The following is an 18,787-nucleotide window of genomic DNA, read 5'->3' as shown; positions in this document are numbered from 1 at the left end:
ATACATGTAAAAGGAATTTTAATAAATGAAAACTGGAACAAACACCTTTGGTTACGGTAATAGCATGAAACTTAAAATGGGAAATAAATGAGATTGATTCTTAACCTAAGGCTAAATCCAACATTTTATAAATTATTTTTATAATTAATAATCAAATTTAAGGCAATTCTCTCAAATAATTTTTTTTTAAATAATTCGTCACAAAATAGATTCAAACCAAAATAATCTCTTTTTATTTCGAAATTTTTAATATTTATTTTTCATTTTTTGAAATTTGAAATCATATCTCCAAATAATACTTTTTAACTCTGAAATTTAAATGAATACTTTACTTTCTAATAATATATTTTCTCGTCATCTTCTTCTTTAAAAACTATTTTTGTGAAAATAAACTAAAAATAACTATAAAAACATTTTTAAAATTTATTAGATTTAAAATAGAAGTAGTATACATTTAAAATAGTCAATTTTATTCTTTAATTGGGCAAATAAAAGTCATATTAGAAAAAAAAGTCATCTCTATAGTAAATATTTTCTATGGTAGAGCAAAAAAATTCGAGATGGTCTCGTAAGTTGTAAAAAGAATCACTCAAAAAAAAAAAAAAATAATGCAAGGAAATCACACATAAGAGGGTCAGGAAAAGATGAAGACTGAATCAAGTCAACAAATAGTAAACTACCCTCAAATCGCATCAGAAAAATCCGAGAAACATAACGACGACTTGGTGATTGCCAGGGCTCACTTCCCCTCTGATTTTCATCTCAGAATCTCAACCACCAACTCGTTCTTCTTCTTATGGCTTCTTCCAGTTGGGTATACGACGTCTTCCCCAGCTTCAGCGGGAAAGATATTCGCACACGTTTCCTGAGCCACTTTCTAAAGGAGCTCGATCGCAATTCGATCAATGTTTTCAAAGACAGTGAGGTCGAGAGAGGCCGATCCGTGTCCCCCGAGCTTCAAAACGCAATTAGTGGTTCAAGGATCGCAGTGGTTGTGTTATCAGAAAACTATGCCTCTTCCAGCTGGTGTCTAGACGAGTTGGTGGAGATTGCGAAGAGTAAAGAAGAGTTAGGGCAAATGGTGATACCCATTTTCTACGGTTTGGATCCTTCTCATGCTAGAAATCAGACTGGAGAGTTCGGAGTCCTCTTTGAAGAGACTTGCAAGAACAAAGCAGATGACAAGATACAGCTTTGGCGGAATGCATTGACCGATGTAGCTAATATCTCTGGTTATCAATCTGGGAACTGGTACAACTATCGAAAATCCATATTATTTTATACCAATATATGCACACTATACTTGTTGTTTCTTGCTTGTGCATTGATTCTTCTCCTTTTGTCAGGGATAGTGAAGAAAAACTGATAGGAAAAATCGTCAACGATCTTTTAGGTAAACTCGGTTTAGGTCTATCAAAGGAATTTGATGACCTTGTTGGCATGGAAGCTCATATTAGTAGGATGAAGTCGCTTTTGTGTTTGGATTCGGATAAAGTGAGGAAGGTTGGAATATGGGGACCCGCTGGAATTGGCAAGACTACCATTGCAAGAGCAGTATTTGCCCGATACTCTGATGAATTCGAAAATAGCGTTTTCATAGACAGGGCTTTTGTATCGAAGAGTCTGGAGAGATACAGTACAACCGACCTGGACTACTACAACATGAAGTTGCATTTGCAACAAACTTTTATGTCTACAATGTTAGGACAAGGTGCAGTCGGTAAGAGGCTAAAGAACAAGAAATCTCTTGTCGTTATTGATGATTTGGATGATCTACTGGTGCGAGATGCCTTGGCGGGTCAAACTCATTGGTTTGGAAGCGGAAGCAAAATCATTGTAACCTCAACGGATAAGCAACTTTTGACATCACTGGGTGTTAATCATATATACGAGGTGCCTTTTCCATCTCAAGAGGTCGCTGTTGAGATGCTCTGCCGTTCTGCTTTCAGTCAAAACAAACCACCTGATGGTTTTACTGAGCTTGCTTCTGAGATAGCATTGCTTTCCGGTAGTCTTCCTCTGGGTCTTAATGTTTTGGGTTCGTCTTTGCGGGGTAGGAACAAACAGGAATTGATGGATATGCTGCCCAGGCTTCGAAATGGTTTGAATGGAAAAATTGAGAACACACTAAGAGCCAGCTACGATGAATTAAATAACAAAGAAAAAGCAATATTTCGTCACATTGCATGTCTTTTCAATGGGGAGAAAGTCGATGACATCAAGATGCTACTAGCAGATAGTGAATTGGATGTTAATATTGGGTTGAGAAATCTTTGTGACAAATCTCTCTTAGATGTAAGAGGGGGTACTGTTCATATGCACCGTTTGCTACAAAAAATGGGCAAAGAGATCGTCCGTTCACAATCCACTGAGCCTGGAGAACGGGAGTTCCTTGTGGATGCGAAGGATATCTGCAATATGTTTGAAAAAAACAGTGTAAGTTTTTTTGTCCTCTTTTCATAAGTTGCACTCTATAAGATTAAAATCATGTCATGTGATAAAATCTGAACTGTAGCTCTTATAAACTAATGTCCTTGGTCTCGTTTTATTGATACTATGATTTCAGGGCACTGAGAAGATACTAGGCATATCATTAAATCTAGATGAGGCTGATGAATTGCATATAGATGAGAATGCATTCAAAGGGATGCGTAATCTCCGTTTTCTGACCATTTCCCAGCGGGTGAAAGAAGTTAGAGGGCATTTACCAAATTATTTCAACTATTTCCCCCCTAATCTTACAGTATTGAGGTTGAATGGATACCAAATGAGATATTTGCCTTCTAACTTTTGTCCTGAAAGCCTCGTTAAGCTCCAAATACGGAGGAGCAATGTGGTGAGGTTGTGGAAAGGACTTCGTGTAAGTTTTTCGTTGAAGTTTCATAAGTATCAAGATGAGAATGCTTACTTAACCTTAAACTGGAATGTCTTTTGATTAACATTTAACTTAATTATACTTCAGTCACTTAAAAGACTCAAGATTATGGATTTGCGGGGATCTAGAGATCTGAAAGAAATCCCCGATCTCTCTATGGCTACTAGTCTTAAGACACTTCGTCTCAACAATTGCTCGAGTTTGGTGGAGCTTCCTTCTTCCATTAAGCATCTTAATAAACTGAAGAAGTTGGAGATGTCATTCTGCACAAATTTGGTGACTCTTCCAACTGGAATCAACCTCAAATCTCTGAGTCAGTTCAATCTTAGGGGATGCTCACGGTTGAGGAACTTCCCTGATATCTCAACCAACATCTCATGTTTGGATATAAGCCAGACAGCGATTGAAGAAATCCCATCTAACTTTCGTCTAAATGATGGCGTTGATCTTTACATGGAGGACATGATGAGTGATAGACTGTGGGAAGGAGGGCAGGTATGTAACTTTAGTCTAACACTTTCCCCAACTTTTATTTAACTACCACCATTATTAGAAGTTACTAGTGATAAAAAAAAGTTACCGTCTCTAGGTCGCATATCTTTTTTTTTTTTGTCACGAGGTTGCATTTCCTTAAACATCAGTTTGTAGAGACAAACTGCTTGTGTAGACTGTAGTAACCGTTTTGAATATTATAACGTATTATCTATTTTCTGTGTGGGTAATAGCATATTTTTTATGTCGAAAAAATGTTGATCGTAAGCTTTAAAATTAAACAAATTGATCGTATGCTTAACTGGTAAATTAAAATGGAACTAATGGAATAAAAAGAAATGGAATGATAGGAATAGAATACTGAAAAAAGAGTGGAATTTATTCCGTTCATTCATGCACTAATTTGTTTTGGAATTGTTTTCTCTGTAGTTTATCTAATTATATTTGGAATCGGTCGAGTGACCATTCCATTATATTAATAGATTTACGTCAGGGATTTTAGTGAGAAAGTTTCGAGCTTAAAAGCCTTAGGTATTTATTTTTAAATAAATACATTATAGTGCATCTAATTTACCTTTAAACTAGATCATGATCCGCGCGATCGCGCGGATTTTATTTTTGTTTTAATACAAAAAATATATTCTATAATAGTTAATACAATTTGGAGTTTGTCTTTTTTTACATAATGTGGTTTTATATAATTTCGAGTTTGTCCAAAACATGTTGTTTAAGAACAATGTTAAAACTGTTTTTTGTATTAATAGTTTTTTTCGTTGGTGTATAAGAGATGTAACTGTGCAGTGAAAAAAATACTAATATAATATTAATCAATACGATTTGATTTTGATATTGTGTTTTTTAAGAGTTTTTTCTAAATGTTTTGTAATTGTCCAATGAATGATGAATGCGAATGCAAATATTTATATACACATTTTAGTGGGAGAAAATGAATATTCTCTAATCTATTAAATTACATATAATAAATACAAAATATCATGACACCGAAATTTTAGGTATAGTAGAATAAATTTGGAAAATGGGATTTTCCATATTCATGATTTATCAAATCTGGCAATTTGATTGTGAATATTTGATTGTAACCGAGATTTTAGGCCTAGTAGACTCAACTTGGTGAAGAGGTTTTCCTGCAACCGATTTTTTAAAGTATAAATTGATGTTTCTGTTATTGAAATAATAGTATACGATTAGTATATTCTATTTAGTGTATATTCAAAGCAAACCTTGATTATTTCAGCATCACAGAAAATATATTCTGATATCTTTAGTATTGAGTTTCAAAAGTTTTGTGTCAAGCTATTTAAAATTTAAAGATTCATCAGTATTTGATGCCAAATAATTGTTTTTTTAATTCAAAGAGGTTTTGTGTTTAAGATAATTATAGTTTGATGATGGGAGGAAACATGTTCTTAAGTTATTTGGTTAATTGAATCGATTGGTTTAGGAGATAATTGGATCAAGATAGTCAAAATTATATAATGACAGGCTAAGGATTCGTGTAATATTAATATTTTTTTGTCAATCTACTCTTATAATATTTGTATTTTTAATAACATGTGTAATATTTATTTTTATTTCTGTCTATTTATATTTTTATTTTTAAGAATTCAGACTCGTGTAATATTTATATTGGAGACATTTATTGTATTCATTTGACTATAATAAAAGAGAAGGATTGTTATATTTGTACTAATGATATAATATAAATATGATAATGTTAGTATACTTAAACGAAAGAATAGATATTTTCTTAAATATATGTATATAATGTAAGACATAGATCTTATAGTGGATTAAATGATAGATGGTTGATATTGAACTCTTTAGGGAAATATTTAAATGAAAGGTTAGACTAAAAATAATAATGTGATGTCCAATTTAAAAATCCACCTAGAAGAAGAGTTATAATGTTTCTGTTTTAATAAGATAGATTATACTTTCAATCGAAACTATTTCATTTGCCTTTAGAGTGTTAAATGAATTTGCGAATGTATGACTAAGCAAAGGAATGTCATTTAACACTAAATTGTTTTTTTTTTCTTTTTTAATTGGTTCAGCCGCTTGGACCCGTCATGAACATGTCGTCTTCCTCGTTGATGGGGTTGTCACTATCGAATATCCAAAGTTTGGTGGAACTTCCTTCTTCATTTCAGAATCTTAGTAAACTGAAGGAGTTGAGCATTACAGACTGCGAAAATCTGGCGATTCTTCCCATGGGAATCAACCTTGAATCACTCGATCTCCTCGATCTCAGTGGATGCTCTCAGTTGAAGAGTTTTCCTAATATGTCAACCAATATCTCGGAGCTCCATCTAGACAGGACAGCCATTGAGGAGGTTCCTTGTTGGATCGAGATCTTTACTCGTCTCAGTTGCCTACATATGAGTCGATGCCACAATTTACAATGCGTATCTCGAAACATTTATAAACTTAAACATCTTGAGACAGTAGACTTTTCAGACTGTGGGGCATTGACTGAAGCTGGCTGGCATGGTAGTCCAAATGTAGTGGCAATGGGAACAGACTATGTCCCAAAAGTAAAGCTCAATTTGATCAACTGCTTCAAATTGCATCAGGAAGCTCTATATCAGCAGCAATCAGTTTTCTTCAAGTCCATAGAGTTTTCAGGTGAGGAGGTGCCTTTATATTTCACTCACCGTACTACTGAAACCTCTTTGGCCGTCCCTCTACTTCAGCCATCTCCCACTCAGTACTTCAGATTTAGGGCTTGCACCTTGGTTGATTCAGAATCGTTTCTCAAAAGCCATATTTCATTCAACATCCATGTATCTTGTCGGTTCACAGATAGACCAGGAAACCATTTTGATTCCGCTTATACGCCACTACACTTTGTGAAAACTACTTCTGGTAGGCATCTGATTATATTTGATTGCTGTTTCTTGATAAAGGAAGACAATGCTCCACTTGCTGAACAGAATTACTATCAGGTGGTTATACGGTTTCGTCTCAGAAGTCATCACTCTCAACTCAAATTAAAAGGATGCGGTGTACGACTCCTTGAGGATTGTGAAGGCATTAAAGGAAATGAGACTAAACATAGTGAAGAGTGTGAAACTGATGGTATTCTCAGGGACGAAAAATCAGATGTAAATGCGATGAAAGCTCAGAGTGTTCGAGGTGGAAAAATTTTATACTTAAAATCAAGAAGCGGTGACAATAGCATCGATAACAAGACGGTTGACCCAGCAAAGGAACAAAGCAATCATGGAAAAGTTAGCGAAATCTCTACCATGGTGACCAACAACAAACAAACGTCTCAACATCAAGTGTTCATAAATTACTGGGGGGAGGAGGTCCGTTTCAGCTTCATCAGCCATCTTGTTTATGCCTTGTCAACGAGAGGTGTGAAGGTTCTCATAGATAAATATGAGAAGAGGAGTGAAGATCTTGGAAAAACTTTCCAGAGCATTGAGGATTCAAACATTGCGCTAGTCGTCTTCTCGAGCAGGTATACGGAATCAACATGGTGTTTAAATGAGTTGGTGAAGATCAAAGAACGCATGGATGAAGACAAGCTCTTAACCATTCCAATCTTCTACAAGGTGGAGTTATCAGAGGTGAAAGAACTCGAGGGAGATTTTGGTCTTAAGCTATGGGATTTGTGGGGAATTCATCGAGACCACCGTATCATTAAGTGGAAGGAAGCTTTGGAGTCTGTTTCGACAAGGATCGGTTTCTCTCTGAAGGATCATAGGTAATTGGATTTTTTTTTTTTTTTAATTTGTTATTGGTTTAAATAGATTTTTCGCTGAAATTGCTATAGTCTTTGGACATACATGACTAGAGAGTGAGTCTCAGTGGTATATTTTTCTTTTTCTCCCTCTCTTGTAGTTCTGAGAGCGAGTTCATCAGTCATATCGCCGAGAAGATCCTTAGCAGCATTTCGTTGCTGGAAGGCAAAAAACCGTCGCTCTTACCTTCTTCAGGGAAAATAGAATCGACTAAAATGTTCAAAGATGAAGGAGAATATCACGAAAATTTTCTTAACGGCTGTCCCCTCTTTGGACTGGAGCAACGCATGAAGCAATTAGAGCAGAAGTTAGAGTTTGATTGCAACGAAACTCGAATTATTGGAGTCATTGGGATGCCCGGCATTGGTAAAACCACTCTCGCAATGATGCTGCACGAAAAATGGAACTGCAAGTTTGTATGTTGCGTGCCTCTTTTGGGTATCCATAAGCTGTCGGAAAACTACGAGCCAGCTTGGTTACGAAAGACACTTCTTGAAGTGTTGTTCTAGATGATGTGAGTGACAAGATGCAGTTAAAATATCTCCTGGATGACCTCAGCTGGATTAAGAAGGGAAGCAAGATTGTTATTACATCTTGTGACAAGTCATGGATTCAAGAATTCGTTCATGATACCTATGTGGTACCTCCGTTGAAATATGGAGAGGCCTTGCAGCTCTTTAGCTATCATGCATTTGGTGATCATGTCTTTCATCCCACTGTAACTTCCATGAAGCTATGCAGAGAGATTGTGGATTGCGCTGGTGGCAACCCACTTGTTATCAAGTTGCTGGGCAAGCAACTTCATGGGAGAGATGAGTCTCTATGGGAAATGAGTAAAGGTGATTTGACACACCTCGACCTCGGCATGATGATTTTAGATATTTTTAGATTCGGTTATGATTTGAAAGACACGCAGAAAGACGTGTTTCTGGACATAGCGTGTTTTTTCAGATCAGAGGATGATAATTTTGTTAGAAGCATACTAGACTCACGACACCATGATGCTGAAAATGAAATAAGAGATCTCACTCATAAGGGCATAATTTCTATCTCCGGCTACCGAGTGGAGATGCATGATCTACTGTACATGTTCGGCAAGATCTATAGCTCTCAAGCATTGATTGAAGAAAATGGAGGGAAAATTAGACTGTGGTTTACTCAGGAAATTATTGATGCACTGGTCAATCAAAAGGTGATAAATGTAGAGCAGCTAAATAATTAAGTCTAGAGAAGTATGAAAGCTATGTTTTCATGATATTCTTCTACAGAATGCAAAGTTTTTCTTGGGAAATAAAAGAAATCAAGTCCCTAAATCCCATATCAATGGACTTTCTTGACGTAGTTGTTATAACAATCCTACATATTTGTTAGTTTTTAAGTGAACTTCATCTGAGCTTTGCTGACTTCTGTCTTTTAATTTGTTAACAGGATACGGAGAGCATGAGAGGCATTTTTCTAGACATGGCTGACGTAACAAAGGGAATAGTATTAAACAGACACACCTTCATCAATATGCTCAATCTTCGATATCTCAAAATATATGATTCCTGTTGTCCTCGGCCATGTAAAGATGTCTACAAGTTATCCTTTCCTGATGGGCTTGAGTTCTCCTTGGAAAAGGTTCGATATCTTCATTGGGTGAAATTTCCAATGAAGGAACTACCTCCAGACTACAGACCAGAGAATCTTGTTGACCTGAGGTTGCCTTACAGCAAGATTGAACGTATTTGGCAAGGTGCTAAGGTGTGTGTCTTCTTCTGACATCGTTTACAATATTTTTTTTCATCAGATGTCTAAGTAAGTTGTTTAGTTATTCTGATGGGGGAGTTGAATTCTGATGTGTTCTCACAGGATACACCATGGCTGAAGTGGGTGGATCTACGCCACTCGAAAAAGTTGGTCAACTTGTCAGGATTGGCAAAGGCTGAAAGTCTTCAGAGACTAAATCTAGAAGGCTGCACGAATTTAGCTGAGTTGCCAGGAGAAATGCAAAATATGAAGTCTCTCGTCTACCTAAACCTGAGAGGATGCATACGTATTTGGTCGCTTCCTGAGATGAATTTAACCTCTCTGAAAACTCTCATCCTCAGCAATTGCTCAAAACTCAAGGAATTTCGATTAATTTCTAAAGGTCTAGAAGTTCTACATTTAGATGGCACTGCAATCAAGGGACTCCCTCCATCCATCGGTAACCTCAGCAGTCTAGTCTTGTTCAATATGAAGAACTGCAAAAAGTTGGAGTATCTTCCCAACTGTCTCGGCCAGCTCAAAGTTCTTGAAGAGCTAATACTCTCAGGCTGTTCACGCCTTAAAAATATTCCAGCTGTTAGGCAAAACATGAAGCATGTTCAAATTTTACGTCTTGATGAGACAGGAGCGAAAAAGATGCCAAAAATATCGTGCTTCACTGGATCAAAAGGCCGAGCTTCTGTAGATATGTCCGAACTGCGACATCTATGTTTGAGTGGAAATGATTTCGCCAGCCTGCGAAATGACATCGGAAAACTTTACAATCTGACATGGCTTGACGTGAAGCGATGCAAGAAGCTCAGATCTATTCCGATGCTTCCACCAAGACTTGAGTACTTTGATGCTCATGGCTGTGATTCACTGGAAAATGTTGCACATCCTCTCGCCCTTCTAGCTGCGACGGAGCAGACACATGCTGTCTTCAATTTTTCTAACTGTTACAAACTGACACACGAAGCAAAAGATAATATCATATCCTATTCTAGGCGGAGAAGCCAGTTAATGCTAAGTGCACAAAGTCGATACAATGAGGTATTTCTTCTCCTCTATACCGAAATTCCACTCTTCTGAGAAGCATCTATTAGCTTTTGCTTTTTTTTTTTGAGCTAACTTTAATAATTTTTATTTATTTTATCAGGGTTTTTCCTCGGAAGCTTTGACTCGAACTTGCTTTCCTGGAGGGGAAGTACCGGAATGGTTTAGTCATCGAGGCTCTGGATCAGTATTGGAACCACAGCTTTCTCCACAGTGGTGGGACAGCAGGTTTACTGGGATAGCTCTATGTGCTGTTATTTTATTTCCTGCCTACCTTGAGCAGAGGAAGCGTGTTTTGGTAAATTGTAATTTTGAGTTCAAGAAGGACGACGGGTCTAGTATCCATTTTAGTTGCACTGTCGGAAGTTGGAACGAAATAAGTAACAAACAAAGTGAAATGGAGTCATCTCATGTCTTTATTGGCTATACCAGTAGGTTGGATATCAACAAACATGGTGGGTATGATGAAGAGGGATGCTTTTGTACTAAAAGCTTCTTTGAGTTTCAAGTGACAGATGGTACAGAGAATGTAGTAGGCTGTCAGGTGCTTCAGTGTGGCTTTAATTTGGTATATGCAACCGATGAAAGGGAGAATATATGTTGGGATGCAAAGACTCTGGTAATTCCAAAGAGGATTAATTATGCTACAAGGAGGCTTAGGCTTCAATTATACGGACACGGCTTTGGGAGCAAAGGATCCGACCTTTCAGAAAATAAAAGAGGAGAAATGAGCTCTAGACATCACATCACACCTTCAGAAGAGTCCAATACGAAGATCAACAATGTCTTGAGATTACTCATTGATCAACTTAATGAGCGGCAGAAAGACGTTTTGTTTGACTTGGCGTGTTTTTTCAGATCAGAGGATGAGTATTTTATTAGGACTCTATTTGATTCTGAAAATCCCGACTCTGTGAGTGAAGTAAGAGATCTTGCTGAGAAGTTCTTGATTACCATCTGTGACGGCCGGGTAGAGATGAATGATCAAGTCTACATGGTTTCTAAGGAACTTGGTTCCTCCGGGCGGCTTAGGCTGTTGAAGTACACAGATATACTCGACAAGTTGAGGGAAATGAAAAGTTTGGTAAGGTTATTCTTCTTTTAAATGAGACAATAATATTTTCCCTGAAGCAAAAAGAAAGTTCGATTCAAAAGTCAGATCTATCATGAATTTTTGACTAATATGAAAATAAAATAAAAGAGAACAATAAGTGGAATAGTCTAGTTTTTTTTTTATCACGATGTTGAGGATCAACCTTATAGAAGTGTAAAGCTTCTATTTTGGATAAATTATCTTGTTCGATTGTGGTTTTAGACATTTTGAGATTGCTAACTTGTTGTCTTTTTATTTATTACCAGCCGGAGAATAATAATGTGAGAGGTATATTCTTGGACTTGTCCGAAGTAATGCAAAGCATTGCCATGGAAAGTATGACCTTCATCAATATGCGCAATCTTCGATACCTTAAAATAGATGAAACATGTTGTCCTGGGAAAAGCGAAACTGACTGCAAACTGCAGTTCCCTGACGGGTTTGACTTCCCCTTGGAAGAGGTCCGATATTTCCACTGGCTGAAATTTCCATTGGAAGAACTTCCAAGAGACTTTAAACCAGAGAATCTTGTTGAACTTAGGCTGCCTTACAGCAATGTTGAACGTCTTTGGATAGATGTTAAGGTGTGTTATTATCTACCAGTTCTTTTTGTAAAAAAAAAATTGTATATTTAACTGGCAGAAGTGGGAGATGTAGTTTTTTATTAATTATTGATTGTGTTTTTTCGATGCATTGTTATAGGACACACCAAGGTTGAAGTGGGTAGATCTAAGCCACTCGAGTAAGTTGCTTAACTTGTCAGGATTGGCAAAGGCTGAAAGTCTTCAGAGATTAAATTTGGAAGGCTGCATAAATTTGGATGAGTTACCAAGGGATATGCAAAATATGAAGTCTCTCGTTTACCTGAACATGAGAGGATGCACTCGTCTTAGGTCTCTTCCACAGATGAATTTGACCGCCTTAAAAACACTTATTCTCAGTGATTGTTCAAACCTCAAGGAATTTCAGGTAATTTCCGAAAGTCTAGAAGTTCTACATTTAGATGGGACTATCATCAAGGGACTTCCTCTAGCCATCCAGAAACTCGAAAGACTTGTCTTATTGAATTTGAAGAACTGCAAAATGTTGGAGTGTCTTCCCAATTGTCTTGGCAAGTTAAAATTGCTTGAAGAGTTGGTACTCTCTGGTTGTTCAAGACTTAAGAATCTTCCAGATATCAGGTATAGCATGAAACATGTACAGACTTTACTCTTTGACGGGACAGAAGTAAATGAGATGCCAAACATATCGTGTTTCATTGGATCCCAAGACCATGCTTACATAGATATGTCTTTCCAACATTTCGGCTCATACTGCAGCCCTAGCGAATGGCCACAAAGTGTTAACAGAGTATCCTCACTGCGACGTCTATGTTTGAGTGGACATGGCTTTGTCAACTTGCATAATGACATTGGGCATCTTTACAATCTGAGATGGCTTGACGTGAAGCAATGCAAGAAGCTTAGATCTGTTCCCATGCTTCCGCCAAGACTCGAGTATTTCAATGCTCATGGCTGTGATTCACTGGAAAGAGTTGCAAATCCCCTTGGCATTCAAATTCTGACCGAGCAGATCCATGCCACCTTCAATTTTTCCAACTGCAACAAGCTGGATCAAGATGCAACAGATTCTATCATATCTTATACACAGTGGAAAAGCCAGTTGATACTAGACGCACGAAGTCGATACGATGGGGTCAGTTGCTTCTACAATTTTTTACTTGTTCTTGGTGGTATCCGTGGTTTCTTATTTTTCTCCTTGTATTTTTTTCAGGGTTTTACTTTGGAAGATTCTGTTGGAACATGCTTTCCTGGATGGGAAGTACCAGCATGGTTCAGTCACCGAGCCTCTGGATATTTGTTAGAACCAAAGCTGCCTCCACACTGGTGTGACAGCAGGTTTACAGGAATAGCTCTATGTGCTGTGGTTCTATTTCCTGGCCACGAACACCAAGGGAACCGTCTTTCTGTGAAATGTAATTGTGAGTTCAAAAGTAAAAATGGATCCCGTATCCGCTTCAGTTGCACTGTTGGAGGTTGGATTGAAAAAGGTAACACGATTGAGTCTTCTCATGTTTTTCTGGGCTATGCCAGTAAATTGGATGTCAGAAAAATTTGCCAAGACAACAACAATGAGGAGGGCTGTAGGCACACAGATGCGTCGTTTGAATTTCAAGTGACAGATGGCACAAAAAAGTTAGAAGGTTACGAGGTCATGAAATGTGGCTTTAGTTTGGTCTATGCATCTGATGAGTTGCAGGTTAAGTCTGGTGAATACGGAACCAATGTTGAAACAAATCAGGACATAACATCTTCAAGTTGGGTTGAAGATTTCTTTGGTTATATCTTTCTGGCATTCTCCTGCGTGATCGTCTTTGCAATATTGAGTTTGAGTGTGATTGTCTTTGCTCCTCAGTATTACTTGAGCTTCTCAGGTTTCTGTTGGGCGTTACTTGCTCGTATTCTTTTCTTTGTGGCATTTGGATTGTTTCTCAAGCAGGGCCACGTGAGAAAAAGAAAGTGATAATCTGAATGTCTGCTTCATTTCTGTCTTCGTCTGTACGTTTTTCTCCTTTTTCTCCTTTAAAACTATGATCTGTCTGTCATCTGTTAATATGACACTTCCATATTTGTATTTATACACATCCTTATCAGCGTCCCGCAAAAAGCGGAAAAAAGACCGGAGTAACTTTGTGGAATTTCTTTTTTTTTTCTTTTAAAAAGGGCTTTACTTTGTGAAATGTTTGCTTTTTGCTTTGTGGCAAAAAAAAAAAGTTTCTTTTTGCTAATGAGTAAAGACTGTGATTGCTTCTGTTCCTCAGGAAGTGATTTACATTTTAAATCACTTTATGACTTTTTATTACATTATAGATCACTTCTTGCTACTGAGATATTTTTCTCTAATTAAGTGTAACTATAACGAAGTCTAGTTCGTTCTTTTTGTTTTTATCTATTTTTTATTTTTAATATTTGTTTGACTCTCTCCTATATTCTAATTCATCTTTTTTCTCTAAAGTTTACTTTATACTTTTCTCCAACCAACCAAAATAACCTTCTTCTACTACAGTTTTCTTCTTTTCCTGACGGACAACAAACAACACTTCATCTCTGTAGCTTTGTTGAGTAAACATTTTTGTTTGATTATTTTCTGATTTTCAAGTTTTTCCTCTATCTTCGACTTAGATCTTTGTTCTCGTTGTTCCATGTGATGTAGAGAAAGTTGACAAGCTCTTGTTGGAGAGAAGCTCTTATTGGAGACAAGCTCTTGTCGGAGAAAAACTCTCGTCGAAGACAAACTCTGGTTGTCCCCGTCAGTGCTGAACAATGACCAAATATCACAAAAACTTACTATTGTGAAATATGAAGTTAAAAATCAAATTATAATTATAAATGATAAAGCTATGATCTTGAAGTAACCTATGATTAAAACGTGGAATGATAAAAGTTTATGTGAATTAAATTAAGGGAATTTGCAGTAGATATCAAAAATATAGGAGATAATTAGGTAGATGGGTAAGACACTGTATATTTTTAGGTAAAACCAAAACTGTCCTTATTTCCATACGAAAAACGAAGCACAATACCTGTTACACGTCAGACGTGATTCTTGAAACAGGTGGTTGCACAGAAAAAATGTCAATAATGCAAATAATCAGGATTTTCTTTCTCTTTTGTGCAAAAAACCAAAGGGATCTGTAATACTATTATTCCCCAATATATCATCTTCTTCGAAGCAAGTTCCTTCCAAAAAACCTACAATACATGTTGAGGCGGTATTAGGCTTGTAGGTTGATCACTGTATCAATCCTGCTACTTGCAATGTCAAAATTCCCGGTTCTTCCAAACAACCTACGGGAGTAGGTGATAGAACCAAAATCGGGATCACTCTTTCGGTAAGGTTGATATGGACTCTGATCCGGAAGGATAGAGAACTGGTGGGATGATTGGTGACACAATGGGATGCGGAAAGGCCCAATGATACTACCAGACTTCAAATGTTGCCGGATGTGACGCACCGGTCCAACAAAGGAAGGATCGAGACTTGGAGATAACCTCACCAAGAAACTAAAAATGTTCTAAGCAAAGAACAATGAGAGAAAAATCAAAAGAGATAATAGAAAAATCGATGTGTTTTTATTCATGAGAGACATCACATATATATAGTGTTTGTGAGTCAAAGAAACATAAAGAGAAATGTTGGAAAAGACAACATAGAAAATATAAATCAATGAAAACAAGACATAGATTTCTGAATTTTGACTAAAACTGGTCAAGGTGCGGATCCTCATGTTGACTGGTCCAGATTCATAAGAATGTCCAGATTCATTCAGAGGTGTCCAAGTTCATGCTGTGATGATCAGGTCGTGCACACCATGCTGGGAAAGATACGGACACACGCGGGACGATCCACACATGTCTGAATTCGCGAGAACTGAACATCATCTGAGTTGTACATGACATAACTCCCTCATCTGAACTCCGATTGATCTGATTCTTCTTCGAGGAGTTCCATAATTGAGTTGAGCACATTCTCCAAGTGGTTTCAAGCGAAGAAACATCATGGTTTAGAAGATATGCTTCGAACAATGAACGTATATCTGTGTTGCTTCTCGGGTGGTTTGATGGTCGAACCAGCTCGGAAGGTCGAACCAACTTGCTCAGCTCGTCCGGGTGAGTGTTAGTCCAGCTCAGCTCGTCCATGATAGTGTCAGTCCAGCTCACTTGAGTATTCAGCTCATCCAAGATTGCATAATCTGATGAGAAAACCTCGGCTAGGTCTAGCTGGTCGACAAGGTCACCATCTTGGGTCGTGTCCATGAACCAAGCAGGACGGTGCTGGATTTTGGGTGCATCAGTAGGTGAGTATGAGAATCGTAAGACAATAGAAAACGTGTTGGCAAATCTCAGCCATTACTCATCTCCGCCCGGATCACCTACAAAGTCCATGTAAGTCGACAAAAATAGTACTCAGACAATTATACTCGAATCTTGTTTCTATACCTTGTACGCGGTTTTTATGTATATACTCGAATCCGGTTTCTATAACTTGTATCCGGTTTTTTATGTATAGTCAACTACGTTTTCTTTACCTTGTACCTGGTTTATGATGTTTAAATATTTTGACCTCCAGGTTTCGGACGCCCATGTGATTGAAGAAACTTCTTCGGTACAAAGATGTGATCGGGCGGGAGAAAACACCCATCAACTCACTCCTATTTCACGTCTAGATATGAAAGTAAGGATTGCATTATTTTAACTTTTCACCTTAGTGTATATCACATTCAAATCTCAAGTTACTAATTTTATTATCCCATGAAAAATTAGTTAACCTTACAATTATGTCAGCTTAGTCAATCATATATATACATATCCAATTTCTTTTGCATTTTTTATTATATGGCATCTAACATCCAAGCTTCGTATCAAATATCTACACTTTCTCATCTTCGAAAATATCTTATATTCTCCAAAAATATCTTCTCCTCCTCTCTTCACTTCTCCTCTCCGAAAATATCTTACAATTCTTCTCTCACCAATTTGGAAAAATATAACCGGTTTCGTACGCTTGTTTACTTTTTCAATAAGTTCATAAATAAAACTGATAAATGATCATAACTGCCGGTTGCAGGTCACTTCTAATTATTCAATCACGTGTGGTCTTGAGGACAAAATCGGAAAGATATGCGTTAAATGACAAGGTTCTCAAATTATTAAAAAGTTTGCATAGATCTGCAATTACCACGCCGAATTTTGATACTGAGCTAAATAGACCTTAAATTAATTGCGGCCGTAAAAAATAGTTGCAGAAAACCCTAAAAATCTGGGGAAGAAGATGACATATTTACCAAAATGCCACTTATTAAAAAATTGAAAAATAATAATGATATTGTAGTGTACACTTTAATGCCAGTACACATGGATAATAATATGTATGTACACTATTATATTATGATATTGTACAGTTAGTTGTGATGGTGTGTACAAAAATATAATTGAATGTTTTGAAATGTAAATGTTGTGTTGAATTGTACTTCTTGGAGGCAGCAATGCAGGATGCAATATAGTGTGTGTTTACTAATTGGTGTATACATCTTTTTTGATGTCCAAATGTACACCAATCTCACCATGTACAGACACCTGATTGCTTTGTCATCGAATATATATACATATTGTTATCATGGATAAACCCAAGTTTCTTACGTCTTGGATTGTGCACATGTGTACAATTATGTATATGTACATATGTGATGTGTACATATGTGATGTGTACATAATACTAGATGAATGTTTTGACATGTACATATTATGTTTGTTGATGTAGGAGGCATGAGCTGGTAATGCATGAATATAACAAACAAAGTTGTGTGCTTCTAGCTCGAGTTGAAATATGTTTGAAATATGTTTTTATTTGTGTACTATAAGGAAAGGGTGACATATGTATAGTTGTACACAAGATCGGGTGTACACATGGATGTGTTCGATTTTGTTGTACACATTTCATTAATGATGGAAAATTACGAAAATAACCTTGTCTTTTTCCTTGGCCACTGTCGACCCACAAACCCTAATCACCACTTCTCTCAGCTATTTTCACGATTCTTTACATCTTCCACTTGTTTTTGATGTATTTTGTCCAGATCGGATAGATTTCAATCATAATTCATGGTTTTATATTTAAAATTTCGAACGAAAGTTTTTTTTTCTGATCTGTTGAATGTTTTGTTCAAACCATGGTTGAGTGCCACTTTCTTGATGACGCCATCCGAATCCTGTGTATCACGACTTCCAACAACTAGACATCACATCGATCTGTAGAAAAAGAATTAAAAAGATAATTTGTGTGTTCAGGATGATGAACGACGACGGTGAATCTGGCTGAGGGAGAGGTGACAAAGATGAATTTCCGACGGTGAAGATGAGTGGGAAGAGGTGAAATGTCTGAGACAATCTGGGTTGTCCGTAATAAGAAGTACAATATTAGATCTAACGGTGTGGATTGGAGACTGATATATGTCTTGTTCAGATCTGTAACATTTAATCTTGGTCGTCCATGTTTTTATAGATCAATGGCTGAGAATAAAGTTTGCTAATTAATCAGTTTAGTTAAAAAGATTCATGGTTAAAAGAGAACTAGAAAAGCTTATTTTCTTTCTTTCTAATGAATCTTTAAGAAAAAATGTTCTTGTATTTTTTCTGGGCAAAAAAAAAAAAAACAAAACAAGTGACTTTTTTTTTTTTGTTCAAACTCAAGCTTTCATTAATAAATCTAAGGTGGGCTCAAAGCCCATAGGGCTTGTTTTGCCAATAAATCTGCAGAGTTGTTTGACGATCTAGGAATGAACTTGAAATCAATGAAATTAAAAGAGGCAGATAGAGAGTAAATGTCCCTTAACGCGTTGAAAATCTCCAGCTTCATCTCTTTCTTGTTTATGGTGTTGATCAGGACTTGAGAATCACAGAAGATCGTGATGGAGTCAAGGCTTAGGGCGAGAGCAGAGGTTATGGCTGAGAGAACTGCCAAGGATTCCGCTACAAGAGGCGACGCTACAAAGAGTGAAGTCGCTGTGAAGAGGCGAGGCGATACCCGATCATCAATGATCCAACCAAGGCCTGCATGTCCAGAGGATTGATTCCACGCTGCATCAGCGTAGATCGAAGTTCCGTGGAGCCTAGGGTTTGGTTCGACTATGATCAAAGGTTTCGCTTTGGGTGGGGAGGAGGCGGTTGCGCAAGCATCCATTCCCTTGCATCTGATATCGCTTTGGATATTGTT

At 37.1% G+C, this 18,787-nt stretch overlaps 2 protein-coding genes across 6 annotated transcripts; one reads left to right on the top strand and one right to left on the bottom strand.

Moving 5' to 3' along the window:
* The first annotated feature begins 651 nt into the window (after positions 1 to 651).
* LOC108828685 (disease resistance protein RPS6) lies at positions 652 to 13,754 on the top strand. Of its 5 annotated transcripts, none has more exons than XM_018602440.2 (7): positions 6,962 to 7,100; positions 8,566 to 8,880; positions 8,989 to 9,918; positions 10,025 to 11,005; positions 11,281 to 11,598; positions 11,717 to 12,709; positions 12,788 to 13,754. In XM_018602440.2, the coding sequence occupies exons 2-7, from the start codon at positions 8,578 to 8,580 to the stop codon at positions 13,535 to 13,537; spliced, it is 4,275 nt and encodes a 1,424-aa protein (XP_018457942.1). In that variant the 5' UTR covers positions 6,962 to 7,100; positions 8,566 to 8,577; the 3' UTR covers positions 13,538 to 13,754. The 5 variants fall into 5 exon arrangements, with proteins under 5 accessions (XP_018457943.1, XP_018457941.1, XP_018457944.1 ...); XM_018602438.2 differs by lacking the exon at positions 6,962 to 7,100 and adding an exon at positions 7,525 to 8,329; XM_018602441.2 differs by lacking the exons at positions 8,989 to 9,918; positions 10,025 to 11,005; positions 11,281 to 11,598; positions 11,717 to 12,709; positions 12,788 to 13,754 and adding exons at positions 652 to 1,251; positions 1,347 to 2,436; positions 2,567 to 2,860; positions 2,963 to 3,370 and having other exon boundaries at positions 5,443 to 7,100; positions 8,566 to 8,725.
* Positions 13,755 to 18,280: 4,526 nt separating this feature from the next.
* LOC130500240 (uncharacterized) lies at positions 18,281 to 18,754 on the bottom strand. The gene has a single exon (XM_056995005.1). It carries the CDS (start codon positions 18,752 to 18,754, stop codon positions 18,281 to 18,283), a length of 474 nt encoding a protein of 157 aa, XP_056850985.1.
* Positions 18,755 to 18,787: the final 33 nt, after the last annotated feature.

This window comes from Raphanus sativus, chromosome 9 (genome assembly GCF_000801105.2).
Source record: "Raphanus sativus cultivar WK10039 chromosome 9, ASM80110v3, whole genome shotgun sequence".
NCBI lineage: Eukaryota > Viridiplantae > Streptophyta > Magnoliopsida > Brassicales > Brassicaceae > Raphanus > Raphanus sativus.
The sequence above is the reverse complement of the archived record's forward strand: the minus strand, read 5'-3'. Positions and strand labels throughout refer to the sequence as shown.

What these genes read in the sequence shown, in the direction of transcription:
- LOC108828685 (XM_018602438.2), top strand. Translation starts at nt 7,664, where the DNA reads ATGCAGTTAAAATATCTCCTGGATGACCTCAGCTGGATTAAGAAGGGA. An exon ending in CACAAAGTCGATACAATGAG is followed by an intron (nt 9,919 to 10,024) that starts GTATTTCTTCTC and finishes TTATTTTATCAG; the next exon opens with GGTTTTTCCTCGGAAGCTTT. An exon ending in CACGAAGTCGATACGATGGG is followed by an intron (nt 12,710 to 12,787) that starts GTCAGTTGCTTC and finishes TATTTTTTTCAG; the next exon opens with GGTTTTACTTTGGAAGATTC.
- LOC130500240 (XM_056995005.1), bottom strand. Translation starts at nt 18,754, where the DNA reads ATGGATGCTTGCGCAACCGCCTCCTCCCCACCCAAAGCGAAACCTTTG.